Below are 15068 nucleotides of genomic sequence, written 5' to 3'. Positions count from 1 at the left end.
TCTATCCTAGCTTAACCTGCAATGCCACGTGCTTAGAAATAAACCTGCTTAACTTTCAAAAAGTGTTGCCAGATTGGCACTTTCCTTCACCACTTACTCTAGAGTAAACTGAAGTTTTCCCTACTACAGCAGGCAGGAGTTGTGGGCAAAGGAGATTGGCAGAGCAACTCTCCTGTTGCACTCAAACTTTTAAAGACAGGATCTGGCAACCCTATGTTTGCTGATAAACCTGGTTCTTCTCAAATGTCCAACTCTGTCTCAGAGGTAGGTGGTTGAAAGGAAAGCCGAATGTGCTTTATGATAAAACTACCTAGGACTATGGACGAAAGAACGGGTGGAAAGTTTAAGTTTTACGGGAGCAATTACAGCATGTCATTGCAAGGGGGAAAGGAGTGTGGGTTGCAGTGGACTGGATGAGTGACTAGATTAGAACAGACAAACTAAAGAGGAGAGGAAACTCTTGACTATCAACGAAATGGACTATAGGCCATAGACAACAGCTAAACCATCTGATAAACATCATATAAATGCTGACATTCTGAAAATATGGATGTGCTAAAATGGGAAAGAACACGCCAGCGCTGAAGAATTAAGAATGTTCAAAGGGAGGAAACTGTAAAAGTCCCTTCAGAGCCGACTGTGCTGAAGGCATCCGCATAACACCATAGCATAATGAAAGCAATCTCGAAATCACAAAGGGCAATGAAAAAACACTGTCAATTATAGCAAAGCTTCTCATGGATCAATCACTAATAATAAATTCAGAAACAGCAAGGAAAAATACAAATTTATATTCCACAAATAGCAAGGTTCTCGAAGAATCTGTCCTGGGACCAAAGCTTGTTAAAGAAATCCAGGATTATTTGATTACCGGAGGGTAGAAATGATCAGTATCGGGACTGAAATAATACCCTGCTGTCTCATAAGCCTTGTTTAAGCATTCAGATGTGGCATTCATTAGAGACATGGGGTGGTATTCAACTAAGTGCTAGTGCAATTGAGACCCCCCCCCCAAATCTCCTTCCCCACTACATCCCCAAATCTGCTCCAGAAGGTTGGGGGAACACTTAGAACACATTTAGGGGGCACATGGGGGGAGGAAGGGAGAACATTCTGTTACACAATGAGAAATCCTTGCATTGGTGAAACTAGTGACAGCAGTGCATTGACTACATCCTATGGTATGGGACTAGTTGTCCTTTTTTGTATGACTCGTTTAGGACAAACAACAAAGCATTAATATGGGTAGACATGGACCGAGAATGTGTATAGATCTGGATGAATTTACTCATTAGTGTTGGGTTAAGTAACACACGAGTCTTATGCTAGAGTTAGACCTCATTTTAGAGGCCATATAATTTCTCTGCCTTCATCCCAAGGATAAGAAGTACCATGCACTGGGTCAGATCAGTTGTGCATCCGAGTTAACATTTTTGCACTCTGTCAGTGACTCACCAGATGCGTGGAAAAGCTTATTGGCAGGCGGCAGTGGCAAAATTCACCCCAGCAGCTAGCCGCTAGAGAGACACTATGGCTAACATGGATCCTGAAATTCTTGCTAGCATGGCTAGCAGTCACCACTGGGCCCATTTATATTATCTAGTTCTTAAGTAATTCCATCTCTAGACATACACACAAGTCAAAGACAGGCTGTCTTCTTTCCAATCTCTTGCCCTGTCACACATTGTATTACTGAAGTGGACAGAGGACTGCGTACACACACACACACACACTATTCTGACTGCTGTCCTTGGCTCAGCATTGAAATAGTTCCGATAGTCTGGAATAGGAACCATCCCTTTTTACTGGAGCCCAAACAAAGTCTCTATCTTGAAAGAATTTAACAATTCATACAATATTCATTTTATGTTTGAAGAAGCAGGTTAACTAACATCAGCTGAACACTCCCTCAACATCAGACTACCAATTTACCCATAGTTGAAAACGAAAGAATAAAAAGGGACGTGTTGCAGTGGTGCCTAAGCTTCAGTAGGAGAAAAATGAGGTTCCAAAATGACAATCTGGTTTCTCATTCTTCCAGCTGAGCTTGGAGTAAACCAAAATGGGTACAATGAAATCAGAAGGTTGAGACTAAAAAACTGGGGAAAAAACCAATAATAATAATAATAATAATCAATTTTTTTTTGTATCCCATCCTCCCTGGCTGAAACCGGGATCAGGGCTGCTAACACCAAATATATAACATCAGTATAAAATCAAAAAATAATTAAATTACCTCCTTAAAACCAATCAGGACCAAATTAAAATCTAATTAGATGGCTTTCTGCAGGATTAGGGTTCTAGGGTTGTACAAGAAAAAGGTACAGGAATCAGCCTGTGTTCAAATAAGTAGCTTCTACTTAAACACAACCGTTAACTACGCTAAGGATTATGTGAAGGTCCTGATAGCTGCCCTGTGTACTCTTTTGCAGGATACTGTAGAATGCAGAACCCAAAAGGCTGCGGCCTTTTAGGAGGCAAAATACACAGAACCTTGTATATTTCTTGGATTCAAGGTTTACTCTACTTTGCATCAGAAAAGCTAGATATGCTTTTAAACTATTGGTCATTCATGTAAGTCAGTCAGTCAGTCAGTGAAAATGAATGTAAGGTGATGCATGTTAGCACAAGAAATCTTAATTTCAAATATGCACTCATGGGGTCTGAACAGACCAGGAGAGACCCCTTGGGGTCATAGCAGATGGCTCTTGCTGTGCTGTGACACTGCACCTGTTTGGTGAGGAGAGGAGAGGGACTGGGAGCTGGCCACCCCTCTCCATTGTGCCTATGACTGCCACAGTGAGTGAGCCACTAAAGGAAGGAAAGCAAATGCAGTGGCGCAGAGAGGTTCCGCTGGCTAGCAGCAGTACTGAGGCTAAAAGGTGAGGGAAATCCTGCAAGGCAGCCCCCATGCCTGAGCCTTATTAGCACTGAGGGGCCTGACTGAGAAAAGAGTGTGGAGCTGAAAGGAGGCAAATTCTGGCCAGTTGGGCCAAACCCCTAAGCAGTTGGTTTGAAATGGTTGTTTTATATTTTATTATTTGCTTTGTATAAGCTGCTTTGTGAGGGCTAGCCCTTAACAGGTGACCTAAAGCTACATATATCACCTGAGGCCCTTCTTTCTGTGCCTCACCCACATGAGGTCCGGAGGGTGACAACACGAGAACGGGCCATCTCTGTAGTGGCACCCCATTTGTGGAATGCTCTCCCCAAGGAGGTTCGCCAGGCGCCTTCATTATATACCGTATTTTTAGGTGCCAGGCAAAAACGTTCCTCTTTAACCAGACCTTTGGCCGATTAATATTCTATAGCCTTTTAAATGTGTCTGTGGGAGAGAGGGGGTTATTGTTTGCTGTTTTGTTTTACTTATTTACTTGTTTTTATCATGTTATTCTATGAAACGCCTTGAGATCTGTCAGGAATGCTTTGATGGTGTTTCCTGCTTGGCAGGGGGTTGGACTGGATGGCCCTTGTGGTCTCTTCCAACTCTATGATTCTATGATTCTATGATTCTATCTTATGATGAAGGGAGCTATAGAAGTCTAAGAAATAATAATAATAGTAATAATAGTAGTAGTAGTAGTAATAATAATAATAATTAATAATAATAAACCATATCAGTCATGGGCTGTGTGAGTGGCGGGCTGACTATTGAAGGAATTCAATTTTGTGATAAGGGAATTGTTTGACCAGGGCAAGCATTTCAGCTTGCCAGAGAGAACAATCTCCTCTCCTTGCTGTTCTAGGGGTGCTCTTGAATCTGCAAGCCATTTTTAGGGGGGAGGGCATGGGGGGAGGAAGCCCCATTTTGCAAATGGAAGTCCTTACATAGGACTTCTGCTGATGGGGTGCATCAGTTGAATGCCACCCTATGAAAACAGTAAAGAGGTAGTAGAAAAATCTGGTTCCAAAATGAAGCCTTAGACTTAGGAGTAGTCATTTATTAAAAAAAATACTGAGGGGAAGGGCTGTAGCTCTGTGCATGCAAAAGATCCCAGGTTCAATCCCTGGTGTTTCCCTGCGAAATACCGTTGACAATACTGAGTGAGATGGACCAACGATCTGACTTGGTATAAGTTAGCTTTCTATGGTCCTGTGAGATTTTTTTTTAAACCCACAAACATTCTGGCACATCACACCTGTGGCTGGTAGTGGCTACAAAGGGTTGTTTTAAACTAACTTTTATTTAGAGTAGACCCATTCAAGTTAATGGCCGTGAAAAACTTAGCTCCACTAATTTCAGTGGGCCTACTCTGAGTGGCGCTGTGGTCTAAACCACAGAGCCTAGGGCTTGCCGATCAGAAGGTCAGCGGTTCGAATCCCCGCGATGGGGTGAGCTCCCGTTGCTCGGTCCCAGCTCTGCCACCCTAGCAGTTCGAAACCATGTCAAAGTGCAAGTAGATAAATAGGTACCGCTCTGGCAGGAAGGTAAACAGCGTTTCTGTGCACTGCTCAGGTTCGCCAGAAGCGTCTTAGTCATGCTGGCCACATGACCCGGAACCTGTACGCCGGCTCCCTTGGCCAGTAAAGCAAGATGAGTGCCACAACCCCAGAGTCGTCCACGACTGGACCTAACGGTCAGGGGTCCCTTTACCTTTACCTTTACTCTGAGTAAAGGTTAGTTGAAGTCATCCTTAAGAAAGGAGTGCTGAAGGGAGAAAGGGCAAGAAGTTTACAATGTTGGAACAGTGCTGGATAAAAACTGGTGGATCAACGTAGCCTTGAGAAAAATGGTAGTGCCAAAACAGGCTTGAGCTTTAGTATGGCTTGCTTATATAATTTTTTTATCACTGGACTTAATTTTTTGATAGATGCTCTTTGAATTCTTTCCTTTTTTTGCATCCTTTCTTGTCTGCTTGCATTTATTTTGACAAAGCCTGTGTTCCTCTTTGCTCTCATTTGGGTGTGATTTCCATTTTCCGAAGGAAGACTTCTTGCCTTTGATAACTTCTTTGGTTGTTCTCATTAACCATGTTCACACCCACTTGGATTTGGTTTCCTGTGATGCACATTTTATTCTTGGTATTAATATTTTATTGGAAAGGGTTCGATTGTAAAGAATTGTTTGTAAATACCCCCCCCCTCCTGAAAATAAGTTTTGAAGGGCTGGGGCAGGCATCCCCAAACTGCGGCCCTCCAGATGTTTTGGCCTACAACTCCCATGATCCCTAGCTAACAGGACCAGTGGTCGGGGAAGATGGGAATTATAGCCCAAAACATCTGGAGGGCCGAAGTTTGGGGATGCCTGGGTGGGGAATCCTCAGTAATGATGGGAATGGCTACAAAGGAGAAGTAACTAGAAAAAGTACGGTAGTTTCTGTCCACCGAAAGGCTGTTGACTTTACTAGGCTGCATAACATTTTTTACATAAGGTAGTGCCATTTTAGATGCATCCAATTGACACATAATCACCAATGTATGAGTCCTTTTGGACCCAGAAGAGGGTGGAAGGGGGGCATAATGGGGTGGGGCATACTTTTGTGTGCTCTGCCGACATATGGGGGCAGGGCGGGGTGGGAACAGAGCCCCTACATGAAATGGTCGCTGACCCTTCTCACCCAAGCCCTTTTGACCCTACCGCCCCCTGATTTTAGTGTCTCATTTTCATGGCTGCCAATTTTCCCACTGAGAATCAGTGTATCTCATTATTCTTCCCTTATTTGTTATGATATGCAAGAAGGGGGTCTCTTAATTGCTTTAATTTTTTAGCTTCAGATCTATAGAGAGTTGTATCTTGAAAAATGACTACCTGACTGGAGAGTTTAATATTCACTGTACCTGAGGCTGATTTACACAACCAGTTGAGGGCATCCTATTTGTATACAAGACTACCTCCACTGACAGGCACTGTGTTCAATCAACAAGAAAGTACTTTCATACACACATGTGATAAACAGATGTGTGAATGGCTCCTTAGGCAGAATCCCCTGACCACAGCACTGGGAAATGGGTTGTGAAGAACTTCTGCTCACTGCTTCTCTCTCTGTCTTTCTCTGCCAGCGGACCCTGTGGTACAGATTGAAGGCAACCCGCACTGCTGTTTCTTCAACTTCAGCCCCAAGATCATGTTCACCAAGGTAGTAAAGGCACAGCTGTGGGTGTACCTGCGGCCTGTTCAGCATACCTCCACGGTCTACCTACAGATCCTGCGTCTCAAACCAGTGACGGAGGATGGGAGCCGCCATATTCGTATCCGCTCACTCAAGATTGACCTGAATTCCCGCATTGGCCACTGGCAGAGCATTGACTTCAAGCATGTACTGCAGAACTGGTTCAAGCAGCCTCAGAACAACTGGGGTATCGAGATCAACGCTTTTGATCCCAATGGCAATGACCTGGCCGTCACCTCTCTTGGGCCTGGTGCTGAAGGCCTGGTGGGTAAATAGGAGCACCACTTTTCTTCTCTCTCCATCCTAGCCCCTAACGTAGAGCTGGAGGCCAAAGAAATACATTTCCCACAAAGCTCACCCAAGCTGCAGGTGTTTGCTGACGTCAGGAACTGAAAAACATGCCTCAGTTCCCTGTTGTAGCATTACAGTAAGCTGTGCTGAAGTGAAAGATTAGTAGAAGAAGCAGTCTTTCAGAACTAGTGATGGCCCCAGTGCCCCTGATTCACTGTTTTGTTGCAAACGTACAGGGCTACCAGTGAGCTACATGTTGGGAAGCTGTACTGGGAGAAAGGAAGTGCTTTCCCTTCCATACCTATTGGTTTGTCCTCTTGGTTGTAACTCCTCCTGCCTCCTACAAGTTCATTGAGGGCTGTAATACTATTGTACTGCACGTAGGGTAGGGATGTGCTTGCATGCCAAATCATAGTATTAAGTCTTACTTGCGAGCATCTCTCACTCACTTAGCTGGTCTTTAAATAAACAGCAAAATTGTTGTACGTTTTGATATTACTGGCCTCCACTTGTGTAAATAGCCCACCAACAGGTCTGGAATAACCATGTTAAGGTAACTTGCACAACTCTCACTGCTCTCCAACAGATAAAGCCACCATCTACCTTCTGTACTTCACAAAGGCTGAACATTATGTAACTTAAGACAGCTGAATTCCTATTTATGCTAGCTCTGAAGTCTCACTAACACTCAGATCACCTCCTGTAAAATATCCAGAATTCAGCAAAATATTTGTTATTGGCAGGATATCACATTTTGAAGTGGCATCTTAATTCACTGATTTTCTGAAGGAGATTGCATGTTACAGATTATTGGATACATACATTCCATGATTCAATCTTACTCTGTTAGCCTTAAGCTAGTCTTCCATGTAAACAGATGCTTAGTCATTTACTGAGATTCAAATAACGTTCAAGGTTGGTTTTTTTTCATTTTTCCTTCATAAAAATATATCCATATAACTTCTTCGTTTATTTTCCCCTTCCCCTTTTATTATCTTTAATCTCTTACTTGTCCCTTGAAGCTTATTCTGTTAAGTATAATTACTCTGCTAAAACACTCCTGATTAACTGAAACTTTGCTATATGCAGATGGTTTGTAATAAAAATACAAAGGGGGGGGGAAATCACATAAAGACATGCACATATTCCTTATGGAGCTCCCTTTATTTCACATCATCACCCACTACCTACAAATTGATCTCTTGGTCTCTCTTGTCAGATTGTGCACCTCATTTTTTTTTCTGGCAGTAGGTGATGGGTCAGCAGCCGATATATTGCATTCTCTCTTGTTGACTTTTTTCTTAAAAAGGAAAGTACGCACACACACACACACACACACACACACAGAGAGCGAGAGAGAGAGAGAGCTGCATGTGGTCTAGCCTGTGCCTGGCTTTCTAAAGGGGAAAAGCAATACTCTAGGCTCCTACTGGGAATTGGATAAATTACTGTACGCTGTGATAAGTATTGTTAGGATTGGAGAAAAGATGGCTTGTCTTGGAAGGACAGATAAGGACTCGAGCTGGACAGAGCTGGGATATGGCTAGGGAAGATAAATATATGGTTTTAAAAGATATACAGAGCAAGAGGACAGATGGGGCTGGAAAGATGGGTTGTGGGTTGATAATTAATGGAAATGGTGGGTTGATAATTAATGGAAATTAATGGAAATGGTGCTTCAAAACTATCCTTGTGAGCTGGGCTTCTGCTATGGGGCTAGTTATCTCTGTCTCTGTGATGTGGGTAAATAGACATTGCACATAAACACGCAACTCTTTTGTTTTCTCCCTTCCATTCCCACCCCCAGCACCCTTTCATGGAGCTACGCGTGCTGGAGAACAACAAACGGTCCCGGAGGAACCTGGGACTGGACTGTGATGAGCACTCAACTGAGTCCCGTTGCTGCCGCTACCCACTGACTGTTGATTTTGAGGCCTTCGGCTGGGATTGGATTATCGCCCCCAAGCGGTACAAAGCCAACTATTGTTCAGGCCAGTGCGAGTATATGTTCATGCAGAAATATCCTCATACCCATCTGGTGCAGCAGGCCAATCCCCGGGGCTCAGCAGGGCCTTGCTGCACACCCACCAAGATGTCCCCCATCAACATGCTGTACTTCAATGACAAACAGCAGATAATCTATGGCAAAATCCCTGGCATGGTTGTTGACAGGTGTGGATGCTCTTAAACCTTCTGCCTGTCCTGTCACTCCTTTCTCATGATCCCCCTGGATTCCTGCTTCGATGATGCATCCTGACACTGATGAATCCATTCCTGATCATTTTAAAACATTTCCGAAGAGAAAATAATTGTGGGGAAAGAACAAGATGGATAGAATTGTAATGAAAATCTCTGAAGTGACATCATGCACTGTGCAATAATCAAAACAGACGTCACGTTACTGGAGAGTGAATGAGTTGGCTTGGATCAATACTTTCCTCGCTGAGGCAGATCTGAAATGACCTCTTCTCTTCCAAAACCCTTTGTTTGACCCATCATTGCTCAAGCTTTACTTTTACTGGTATTGTTTTTCTTCCCAACCCCCCTTTCTCTCTCAGTTTGAGAGTAAAATGATTACAAAGTGGGAAAAGTTCATCAGAAAGAGAGAGGCTCTTCAACCCGTTTACAAACAGTGAAAGCTTCCTAGATTGTGATTGTTAAGTTAAATAAAATGTTGTATGGAGCTATAGAGATAAAGAGGGAAAAAGAGGTAAATATTTTGTATTAAGATGAAGAAAGACAGAGAAAGGGACCAGCCAGCTTGGGGAATATTTGGCATTTTTGGGGGGTGGGTGGGAGGGTGAATATGATGTGGGACTTTGAGGGTTGCTGAACCTGCCTGCCTTTTGTGAGACAGACTCCCTTAAAAGATAGGAGACGCCGAAGAAACGGAAAATAGAGTCCACTTGCAATGTTCTTCTGTGATGCATAGTTCCAAGGTGATGAAGTAGAAGTGTAGTCCGTAGACTTAGATGGGTTTTGGAGGAGCTGTCCAATCGGAGAAAAAATCTAATTCCATCTGCCTTGGGTGTAAGTCCACCTCCTTAGCTTCAGTATCCCTCATGCAGACTGACACTATCCACTTCAAAGTTGATATCCTTCAGTGTTGGTGTCCTTAGGAAACTGTAAACTCAACTCATTGAATTTGAAGTTGCTGTTAGCTTAACATGTACTTAACCTAAGTTCATCTTCGAAGTAGTGGAGAAAAGATTATTGTTCATGTGAGGACAAAGGATTTATGTCCCCTTTTACTCCTCTGGCATAATTTGACTTATACCACCGAGGGTTTTCACTTGCAGGGTAGGAGTCTGTCAAAGATGCAGTAGAGGAGAAATATTTCATTTATTTATTGAATCATTCTTTGCATTGGAGCTTCCCTTTAAAGCATAACCTTTGTCTAATGTTTCAGTGATGAAGGCCCCCCCCCCCACTTCATGTATATATAGGACTAATGGTTTTCTTTGCTGACTGAACTAGACACACAAATATGCTTTGGCTACTTGCAAGAATTGTTTCTAATGGCTAGAGCAGGAATGGGGAGCATGTGTCCCTCCAAGATGATGTTGGGCCACCACTCCTATCATCCTTGACAATTGGTCATGTCAGCTGAGGTTGATAGGATGTGAAGTCTAATAGCATCTTAAGGACCGCAAGTTCCCAATCTCTGGGAAAAATGGCTTGTTGATGCTAGGCAGTTCTTAATAACACAGCAGTCTTTGAATGGTCGCATGAGTGAGTTGCTGTGTCTGGCCCCTTTTCACCCTTCACTGTTGTATCAATGCTCTTTTTATTTTAAAATGCACTTATGTAGATCCTTAACCTGTCTATAGCCTTTCATGAAACTACAGTGTGACCTTCCTTTCCCCTAAACAAGAAACACAGTGCAATTCTGCTTCCTACTATTTGAGGCAACAAAGCCCAAGATAACATAGGGAAATTATACATTAACTCATAAAAAGAGATGCAATGGTCTCCAATTATTTTTATGCCACAGAATGTATTTAATCCAGAGTTGGTGTTACTTTTTTTCAATAGTATGTTGAAACTCAGATGGGAGATAATTGCTCTTCAGATGATGAAACACTGGCCAAACAATGGCCATTTAGCAAATGCCATATTTGAGCTTGATTTCTAGGTTTAGAAACTGGCATAGAAGGGTCAGATAGAATGCCTGCTGGAGCCTCTACACTGATGTCCCCAGACAGATGTAAGTTACCTGATAATGCCAAATTGGTTGTAGATATTGTCACTGGCCTCCTTCTAGTCGACAGCCTTGGGAAGATGTTGGGTTATAATGGATTTCATATCCATGGCTTACGATTCTTAGAATCAAAGGAGGATATAAAAGTTTAAATAGGAGCAGCTCTTAGGGGAGTATAAGGTCTTGGTAATTGTGGTGTTACCTATAATGGCTCTAAATGTGGAGTCAAGGTATTGATTCCAGTGTGGATTTTCAGTCCAAGTGACTAATGCTGCACAGCAATCTGGAACCAAAAGAGCAGCCCATTAGTTAGTGGTTCACATCCTATGTGAATTAGAAATCGTTGCTGTTTGAGTGTCACCACAATTCAACCATTCCCTGTAAATTTTCCATCTGTGATGGGACAAAAGTTTGAATCTAGTCTGTTGGGGGGGGACTCACTTGTTCAATTAAGCAGCCAAATTATAGACTGAAGGAGCCATTGAAATATTGTTCTCAAAAGCTGAAGCACTTAGGCAGATGAAATGGCATATATAGTGAACTCTGCTTCTTGCAGAAGTATTTCTGGATTCAAATAGGGAAAATGTTAGTTGTAGGAAAGCTCTTATAGTGAATAGGTGGCCCAGGTTATTTATGGCATTTGGAAAGTAGACTTATTTGTGAGATCAAAGTATGAATTCTATTCTATTCATGCAAGAGTTTGCTTCTGCAGGCTGTTCATAATTTCTCCAATAAATCTGAGGTGCAGAATTTGCAGTTGCTTAATGAAGGAAGGGGAAAGAGCAAATGAGAATTCTCTCTCTGAAGAAGACAATGCCTTATTGCGCCAAACTGGAACAGTCAGGCTCAGACTACTCATACCATTGTGGCGTCTTTACTTCCCTTCTGCTATTTTCATGACAGTATGAAATCAGAATCCCTGTTTCTCCAGAGTTCAGCTGTTCCTGCTGCTTTACGGCTTGTTTCTCCACTTCTCTGCTTGGGCTGTCTAGCGAGCTGCTGTGTGGCATGATGCAACCCTTCAGAAATTTCTGTCATGGGTCTGGAACCTGGGTGTGGGGGTGATGGACTGGAGGGGAGTCTGTAGCAGACCCTGGAGCCAAGTGTTTGTTCAAATTTTTTAGCAAGACTCTTTTGAGCCAACCATCAACTTGTTTGCCAGAATTACAGCTGTTCTGTTGCATGAAAGCAGCTAAACTATGTCACTCGACTTCTCCTGAAGTTGCTTTTTCACAGATATACCGATTATGGATGTGATGGATAAAGAATCAGATTAGACCACCAGGAACTAATTCACCCTACAGATTACCACCTTTCCAAATCTAGCACTTATTGTATTAAAGAAGCTGTGTACATCACCACCCAGTTAAATTCTTGTATGGACAAATTTTGGTCCTTTTGTAGGTCGATACATACTCTGGAATCTTTGCCTTCCTGATCTGAAGTTACAGGGTACCAGAATGTTGGGCAAACTTTGAATGAAGGCTTGGATGAAGGTACATAGGATGAGATGCTGTGGAAAATCTTAACTCCCTACCCTGCCTCTACCCTGTTGCTAGGGAGTTCAATGCTGCCCTAGCTAAGCAAAATCTTAGCACTTCTCATGGGTTTAAACCCTAAAATCCAAAAAAAGGGAACAGTCCCTTGCTCAAGGTTGCACAGAGATCAGCTCTTTTTTTTGCGCTACACTGCCCCCTCTAGCACTTATAGACTGAAGCGCTTCACTCTTTTTCAAAGCACTCATACTTACCTTTTCATATGCTAAGTTACAGTAACTTATTAACCACATTGTGCAAATGAACTAGCTAGCTTAAGTATATACAGGACAGCAGCAGCTCTGCAGATGGAAGCCCATGACTGGATTTAAGCCAGGAATCCTTCGTTCCTCAATGGTTTGGGGTCACCTGGATTCTTTCAGGTGACTCCAAAGCATTTAAGTTCTCAATATGCTGTATTTGTTACCTTAATTTCCTTTTTCTGCAGCTTGTATTTTGGGTGGATCGTTAGATTAAAAAAAACAGAAACTAAATTATAGTTTCCTTCATAGTGTGCCACCAAGCATCACAAAAGAGAATATCAGAAATATGAAGGGCATATCTTGCTAGTTTCATATTAAGTAAAATATATTTAGAATAAAAAGCTGAGGGAAGGGAAGTGTACTTACTACTGATATATGATACACACATGTATAACACTGGCTTTGATAAAGAACTATGGGTTTGAGAAACTCGGTATTACTTTTTGAATAGACCCGACTATATGACTCCTGCCTATATGGCTATATGACTATATGGCTATATGACTATATGGCGCAGGGAGCGGTAAGGGTAAACAACCGGAAGAGCGAGCCCCGTCGATGCAAACCAACTTGAGCTCCTCCAGGTATTCCCGAAGAGGTCGTGGCATGGCCCTAGCCCTGCCCCAGGCTTTGGACAAGATCTACACCCCCAGATTCCTTTAACGGAATACCCTTAAGCTTGAAGGGGCAGGTGATGGCCACACCTCCCCCCAATCATAAGGTCTCCCAATGCCAAACCACAAAAACCTTACAAAGTTGTGACGATTGCTACGAGGTAGGCAAAAACCAAATGGACCATGCCAATTTGCCAAGTGGAAAAATTCCTACCAGGCCCCTCAACGGCGACCAACCGAAGTCCATAGCAAGGCCCGTTAAGAAAATCTGCAAGTAGGCAGGGAGGGTGGGAGATTGAGGAAGCGAGCCGAGAGAAAGCTCTCCGGCTCACTCCTCCACTTAAATGGGTCCCGGCCATGCCCGCCCAGCCAGTGGATTGGCTGGCTGGTCGTTGACGTGGCCGGGATCCTCCGCGCAACGCGGGGCTTCATCACCCGCCCCGGAGGAGAGTGGGTAGCCACGTGGCCACCTGCAACTCCTCCCCACGGTTAAGTGGAGCAGATCTATTCATACTTAGAAAGCAAAGGGGGTCTTGAACTGGTCTTACAGTGTACAGGAGGCAATTCTAGCTAGTATTCTGTTGCAACTCTTGTTTACCAGCCCCTTGCCTCTCTGCTTATGGAAGTATAAAAAGAAGTAGAACATGAGTTCGAATTCAGTTGCAGTGGCCACATCACTGGTTTTATGTCATGCATAAAACAGAGTTATGTGTTCTGTTACTGTTTTAGAAGGAATTGTGGTTGGAAGCTGAAAAGAGGGAAGTGTATAGGAGTGAGATTTCAGGTTAGCAGTTCATACTCTCAGACCGTTATATCTGGCACTATTCTATAAAAACAGAGTAGGAAGATAGTTCTGCAGTTTGTTTGAAAATCAATAAGCAGGCTTGAGTTTTGTTTCCGGGACTGAAATAAGAATGTTTGAATTGAAAAAGGAATTTGACAATAACATGCAGATGACTGTTAATCTGTGATAGGAAAAGCACAAATCAAGGTGATAATCCTCATTGCTGTGGCATATTACCTCACTCAGCTATCTAATATCTAGCAGATATTATTACACAAAATCTCCATTCAGAGAGGACCATCGCAACAAATGCTCCGCAAAAATGCTCCTTCCTAGAACCCAGTTTGAAATCTGCCAAGACCAGTCAGGGTTTATTTTGCTGTTATGTTATCAGATATTTAATTTTAATCTTGCTTTAAGAAGTTGTTCTTAGTTGAACTGCTATGGCACAGGGCCACATACTTTGCACTACACAACTCTTCCCTGTTGCGAGACGCAGAGGGGGGAAGTGTACGACAAAACAATTTTTCATTAAATATAATTTCCTGTTGGTGGCTTTGCTCAGCTGTAGGGGGTGGAGGGATATATACACATCATTGTGGAAAACTGAGATGATCATGGTCAAATTGGATCCCTAGGAGTTGGGCTTCTTCCAATGGGACATCTCCAAATGTCTATTTTTGAATGCAGTGTAGTTTTCCAAAAGACAGTTCAGTGCTGTGACTTGCTTGTATAGTCAGTAGAGAAACAGGATACATTTTAAAAACTTGTTATAACAGCAGACATTCAAAATGATTAGCAGAAAATAGCTGAAGTTTAGGGTTAACACAGAGTATGCAATTAATTGTATTGGGATGGAATCACTGTATTGGGATATGCCTACAAGTAGCTCATTAAATGCATTTGTACATCACAGAGACTATGGTCAGAAGGGATTGCTGGGGGAATGGCTGATAACTGGAGAACATTTTCTTCATAACCTCTCTATTATTATTTTTTACCAAGGCCAGTTCATTGTGTTTTGGTTAATGTGTACCTCATTAATCTAGAGCAGACATAGGGGCCCGAGGGCCCTCCACATATAGTTGGATTCCTGGTTCTTATTAGCCCCAGCAAGCATGGTTAATGGTCAAGGATGATGGGAGTTGTAGTCCATTAACACCTGGGGGCCAAAGGCTCCCCATTCCTGATAAAAGAGTATCTGGTTACTGAAGAAAACTTAAGAGTGATGGAGAATCTATTCCTGAATCTCACATGTGGAGGTAAAAGT

At 42.8% G+C, this 15068-nt stretch overlaps 1 protein-coding gene across 1 annotated transcript in view; it reads left to right on the top strand.

Moving 5' to 3' along the window:
* The window catches only part of GDF11 (growth differentiation factor 11), a 30922-nt gene extending 16419 nt beyond the window's left edge, over window positions 1-14503 (top strand). The window contains exons 2-3 of the mRNA XM_035103919.3: window positions 6001-6374; window positions 8209-14503. Of these exons, the coding sequence (XP_034959810.1) occupies window positions 6001-6374; window positions 8209-8589 (755 nt within the window). The 3' untranslated portion in view covers window positions 8590-14503. The remainder of the gene's footprint in view (window positions 1-6000; window positions 6375-8208) is intronic.
* The last annotated feature ends 565 nt before the right edge of the window (window positions 14504-15068 follow it).

Source organism: Zootoca vivipara, chromosome 2, assembly GCF_965207765.1.
Source record: "Zootoca vivipara chromosome 2, rZooViv2.hap1.1, whole genome shotgun sequence".
NCBI lineage: Eukaryota > Metazoa > Chordata > Lepidosauria > Squamata > Lacertidae > Zootoca > Zootoca vivipara.
This window is presented reverse-complemented; position numbering and strand designations above follow the sequence as displayed.